Source organism: Phalaenopsis equestris, unplaced genomic scaffold, assembly GCF_001263595.1.
Source record: "Phalaenopsis equestris unplaced genomic scaffold, ASM126359v1 Scaffold000855, whole genome shotgun sequence".
NCBI classification, from domain to species: domain Eukaryota; kingdom Viridiplantae; phylum Streptophyta; class Magnoliopsida; order Asparagales; family Orchidaceae; genus Phalaenopsis; species Phalaenopsis equestris.
This window is the reverse complement of record NW_018165295.1, coordinates 116,538-122,128: the sequence shown is the minus strand read 5'-3', so window position 1 is coordinate 122,128 and position 5,591 is coordinate 116,538. Positions and strand designations below refer to the sequence as shown.

Genomic DNA, 5,591 nt, shown 5'->3' with positions numbered 1-5,591 from the left:
GCATGCCCAATTTCCTAACTCTACCTTTTCTAATGTAACTCGAATCTAAAACATCTACTCTCCTAACTGGATCATCAGCTAGTCGATGTTTAACGTGACCAAACAATTTAAGATTACTCTCTCTATCTTGAATACGACTAGAGCATGGATATAATCATTTTGCATTTTGTCTCTTAAGAGTTAAGCCACTCTTCCACCTAAGCATTTTTATCTCAACAACACTTGAGTTAGTTTTATGCTTCTCTTTTACAGGCCTACATTGTGGACCATAAAGCATTGCAGGACCACCATTTTATAAAATTGTTCAAAAGAAAGCAAAAAACTAAAATGGTTAATGAAAAAAATTCGACTATTAGCTTCTTTCAGTACCATATATTGGATTTTAATGCCCACAGTAGCCCATCACGCTTGCAAAGGAATACATAATAATCAATAGTGCATATTTATGTTGTTCATATGACATTCGATCAAAAGGAAGTTACATTATTTTGGGAAATCATAACTAAACTGTTTATCTGTGAACTCTTATTTTGGGAACCACATTGGATTATTTTTATTGTATCTTGGTGAAACTATTTTCACTTTCTTACTGGTTTTGTTTCCCTTTTTTTGGTGGGTACCCTATTTTCTCTTGTTGTTCTATGAAAAATGTCTTGTCAATTAGTTCTTGTGATTTTAGAATGGGCCATTCACATCAATACCACCCAATTTTTATGTATTCACATATCTAATAGCTTTGATTTTTACATTAATACCCTTTTATCTTTCATATCACGTAAAAAATACCAGCATTTTAACTTTTAAATAGTGAAATACACCTTTTCATGTATAGGTAAGGTGGCATGCATGTAAAATTTGAAATTTAGGTATTAGTTATGTAATTGTATTGGGAATTCATTGCTATGTATGTAAATCTTTATTTTAGAATTCAAGATCACCACTAACCGTTTTAAGTTTTTGAACTCATAAATGATCAGTTTCAAGCCTTGTAGGATCTTATTTTGCTCACCCTTTATGCTGCAGTTTTTTCTGAACATTTATTACGAGAATGATTTATAAAGAAATCTGAGGTGTTTTTTTATGAAACATTTATAGTTAGGGTCATTTACATACATGACAACCAATTCTCATGTATTTACATACCTAACACGTTAACTTTTAACTTTTACATCTATACCACTCAAATCTCTCATATCACATACAAATACCACCATTTTAACTTTTATATAGTGAAGTACACCTTTTCATGCTTAGGTAAGATGATATGTATGTAAGGTGTTAGATATGTAAATACATAGGAATTGAGTGTTATTTAAGTAAATCTTCATTATAGTTATTTAATGGTCATTCATCTTATAAAAAACTATGAGAGTGTACGTACTGAAATACATTTCATTTTTATTTGTCAACATGCAGCAACAATAGATTATAGTATATTTTGCATAATATTAGGGATATTATAAACATCAGCTTGTGGTGTTTTGTAGGAATGATTATGAGATGTTATTGGCTCTTGATGATAACAACCGCCATCTTGGTGCATCTGAGAGGCAGATCAACAGATTGCCTCAATCCTTATTCCAGGTGCAATCTTTTTTTTTCCAGCTGAATTAATTAACTATTTAATATTGGAAGTTTCAATTTTGATTTAGGCGTGTAAATATGGAAGTTTTGGTGTGAGATATGTAAATCCATAACAATTGTATGCTATTTATGTAAATTTCTCTTTGATGTATTGTTTTTTTTAATTTGAGCAACAGAGTACTGATTCTGAAGAAGCATGTGTTGTTTGCCTTGAGACTCCTGTTGTTGGTGATGCCATCCGTCATTTGCCATGCTTGCATAAATTCCACAAAGATGTAAGTAAGAGTTTATACATGCATACATACATACATAATATATATATACTCGACTCTTTGGTTGACATCTGTAAAGTCAGTTCTAAGTCCCCTGTGATCGGGGATTCGAACCCGCCTTTGTTCGGATAATTCGAATGGTTAGACACACGAGGTTGGTTGGGGGCTCGTATCACAGGACCAATCTTTATATATACATATATATTGCAATCAATTTTCATGCATGATTTTCTTCTAGGAAGCTTTACATACATGTCACTCAATTCTTATGTATTTATATACCCCCTTAATTTCAATTTTGTACATTTGTGCCACCTTACAGTGCATGAAAAGCTGTATTTTTCATTTTAAAAAGTTGAAGTAACTATATTTTTGATGTGCTATGAACATTTTGGGTGGCAGATGTTAAAAGCAAAATTTGAGGTGTTAGATAAATACATAAGGATTGAGTAGTATGTATGTAAATGCCTAATGCCCTTTTCTTCTAATATAAGGTTTTGGGAGTGTTTTTATGCATTATTACCTTGTATTTGCATGGAGGCTATTTACATGACTCAAACTTATGACCACCATATTACATTACACTTGCTTTGTTAAAATTATTTCAAAAATTTTATGGAAAAAAAGATTATTTTGTAGAAGTTAATGCGCTTATCATGCGTTTCTCCCCCCCTTTAAATAAAAATGAAGAATACATTTCTTGCAACGACCACACTTTAGCAGATTTAATCGTAAATCATAGAAATTTCTAAAAAGTAGCACCGAAAAGACATGGATCGAACATAGAAAATAAAATTTTGAGAAAACTATCTCAAACAGACCCTTTAAAGACAATCTAACTGCTATTGCGATCCCGCTCCACCCTTTGACAAATTTATTTCAAATTAAAATCAAATTTTGTTATTGTGCTCACATTTAATTTTTATTTTCTCTCAATTATAGTGCATTGACACATGGCTTAGAAGGAAGCGATCCTGTCCAATATGCAAATCTGGCATCAACTGAGGAAATTCCATGCCTTGCCTGCATTAGATGTTGAATAACACCTTATTGTTCAGTCTAAAAGTAGAGCCAATTGGTATACAAGTGGAAATAGAGATAGAGATAGAGAGAGAGAGAGTTTAGAATGTTTCATTTATTGCTTCTTTATATTATTTCTCTCTCTAGTTTTATATGCCATTTGGCATTTTAAGAAGTAGAATTTTTTTTTGTTTTGTTGTTTTTTTGGTTCAAGGTTTCTGATATGAAAAGAAAATGAAATAGTTTTGCAAATTAATGGGTGAAAAAAAAAAAAGATTATATGAATAATGCTAGTCGATGTGCTTAATTTATTTCTTATATGTTTTTTTAAATTAATGAAAAATTTACATGCATACCACTCAATTTTTATGTATTTGCATATTTAACACCGAAGTTTTTAATTTTACATGCATGCCATTTTATGCATGCATGAAAAGGTGTATTTTTCTTTCTTAAAGTTAAAAGTGGTAGAGAGGTCTGTTAGTTATGTGTAAATGCTTGAGAATTGTGTGGTATTTATGTAAATGCCGCTTAGATAATTGATGTCAAATTGCTTGAGACTAGGGCTGTCAATTTGGCTCGTTGTTTGTGAACACTTAGATAATTGATGTCAAACTGCTTGGGACTAGTGCTATCAATTTGGCTCGTTGTTCGTGAACAACTCGTGTTCGGCTCGTTAAGTAGTTCGTGTTCGGCTCGTTCGTTAAGCCTAACGAGCCGAACACGAACAAATTTTTAAGCTCGAAATGTAAATGAGCCGAACACGAACAACAGTTTGTTCGCTCATGTTTGGCTCGAAATGGCTCGAAAAAAAAATTATAGAACTTTTTTATATAACAATATATTACTTATATTATTTATATAATAATATATTATATATATTTATGTTTAAGTTTAAATCATAACACTTCATGTGGTAATGTGGTTAGTGTTTTTTTTATATATTTGATTAATGTTCGAATCCCACACTTTACATCTATTTTTTTCAAGGTTCGAATTTCACACTCTATATCTATTTTTCTCAATTTTAGTTTAATGAGCCAATTTTGAGCCGAACACGAGCCAAACACGAACACGAATATTTAAATCGAGTCGAACACGAACGCACTGTTCACGAGTCAATTTTAAACATGAGCTATTTTGAACGAGCTGAACACGAGCCAAGCCTGAGCTCGCACAAGTTCGGCTCGTTTAGAGCCCTACTTGGGACATCCAAATGTTGACATTGCAGCTAATTTATCATATTCCTTTGTACTTTTTGAAGAATTTTCCTATGCAGCGTGTGAAAATATCCTTTTTATTTTTATAAAATATTTGATTCTTAAGCAATTGAAGCATTAAATTTTGTAAAGCTTTTTTAAGAAAGCAGTCTAACATATTCATATTTGATTATCATATCTGATCAAACTTAGAAGCTACTTAATTAAGTTATTGAGTTTATTTAAATCAATAAAATTTCCTTAGCATGCCGGCTATAAGTCAAGTGCTCAAATCTAATGGAATTTAGTTAGACACTCATATATTTGACCACATTAAATTATTGGGTCTTAATATATACTTTTTGCATCCACTTAAATTAATATGTGGTTTTGCAATTACAGTGATTTGTTGGCATTTATTTTTGATGTGATATAAAAGGAAAATTCTCGCCAAGTGCACGATAATGTAATTGCGGTTTGTGTCATCGTAGATTTGTCCCGAGGGGATCATGGTCAAGCCAGTATTGCTTCCAGTATCTTCCAGGTTGGCGTCTGTTCCTGTGACACAGGGTTGTATGCTGCTAATGTGGTCATTTTTGTGGCGCAGTTCATCGACTAGAGTGCCATGCTCTGTGTTCGGGCTTCAAGCCTGAGTCCCAGACGGACATATTTCATGTTGGAACCGCTCTACTCGACGCTACGTGAACGCTCTGAAACTCTTTTGAGATGCATCTTTAGCCTCTACGGAGGTCCAAAGATCATGACCTGTGTATTCAATCCTCTAGGGGTCAACCCCTCTGACTGTGAGCTTCTCCGGAAACCTAATTTTTCCGGGGTTTGGCGTGCCCCGCCTAAATTTGGTCTGGCCACACCGAGACCTCCCAGAACAACACAAACGGGTTGTGGTTGGCGTGAACACGCCCAAAGGTGGTGTGGCCACACCGGCCAAACAGAGGCTACGACATAATTACGTTGCAATATGGGTGTGACCATGCCCAAATCTCAGCAAGCGCCTGAGTTTGTCGACAAGTATGACCACGCCCGCAATTGGTGTGGCCACGTCGCCCAAGCATAGAGCCCAATGCAATTATGTCAATCCTCGAGCATGGACACGTCATGCCTCGATCCGCGACACCTCGAACAGTGGTATGACCACGCCTGAGCTCTGCGTGGTCACACCGCCTTGACCTGTTTTTTAGTTCGTAAAGAAATTCAATTATACCATTTTTTTTTATTTCATACCTAGAATTCTCATAAAATTAATGAAAAAACAAGTTAATTAAAATTGTCATACTCTATAATGTGGTAAATATAATTTATAATTTGGGTTTATGATGAATTCATAAAAAGTATTCAAAGGATGTAAGTCAAAATCTGAACTCATGTGATTTTCAGATATTTCCTTCTTGTTTCTTAGCAAATTATATATAAAATAATATTAAAATTAAAATATATTTAAAATATAGCTTAATAAATATATTGAAGTATTTATAGTAAAATATTATATATATATATA

The 5,591-nt window shown here is 33.3% G+C and overlaps 1 protein-coding gene across 1 annotated transcript in view; it reads left to right on the top strand.

The window, feature by feature from the left end:
• Positions 1-3,085, top strand: part of LOC110031875 — a 43,601-nt gene extending 40,516 nt beyond the window's left edge. The window contains exons 6-8 of the mRNA XM_020735299.1: positions 1,488-1,584; positions 1,761-1,859; positions 2,799-3,085. Of these exons, the coding sequence (XP_020590958.1) occupies positions 1,488-1,584; positions 1,761-1,859; positions 2,799-2,861 (259 nt within the window). The 3' untranslated portion in view covers positions 2,862-3,085. The remainder of the gene's footprint in view (positions 1-1,487; positions 1,585-1,760; positions 1,860-2,798) is intronic.
• The last annotated feature ends 2,506 nt before the right edge of the window (positions 3,086-5,591 follow it).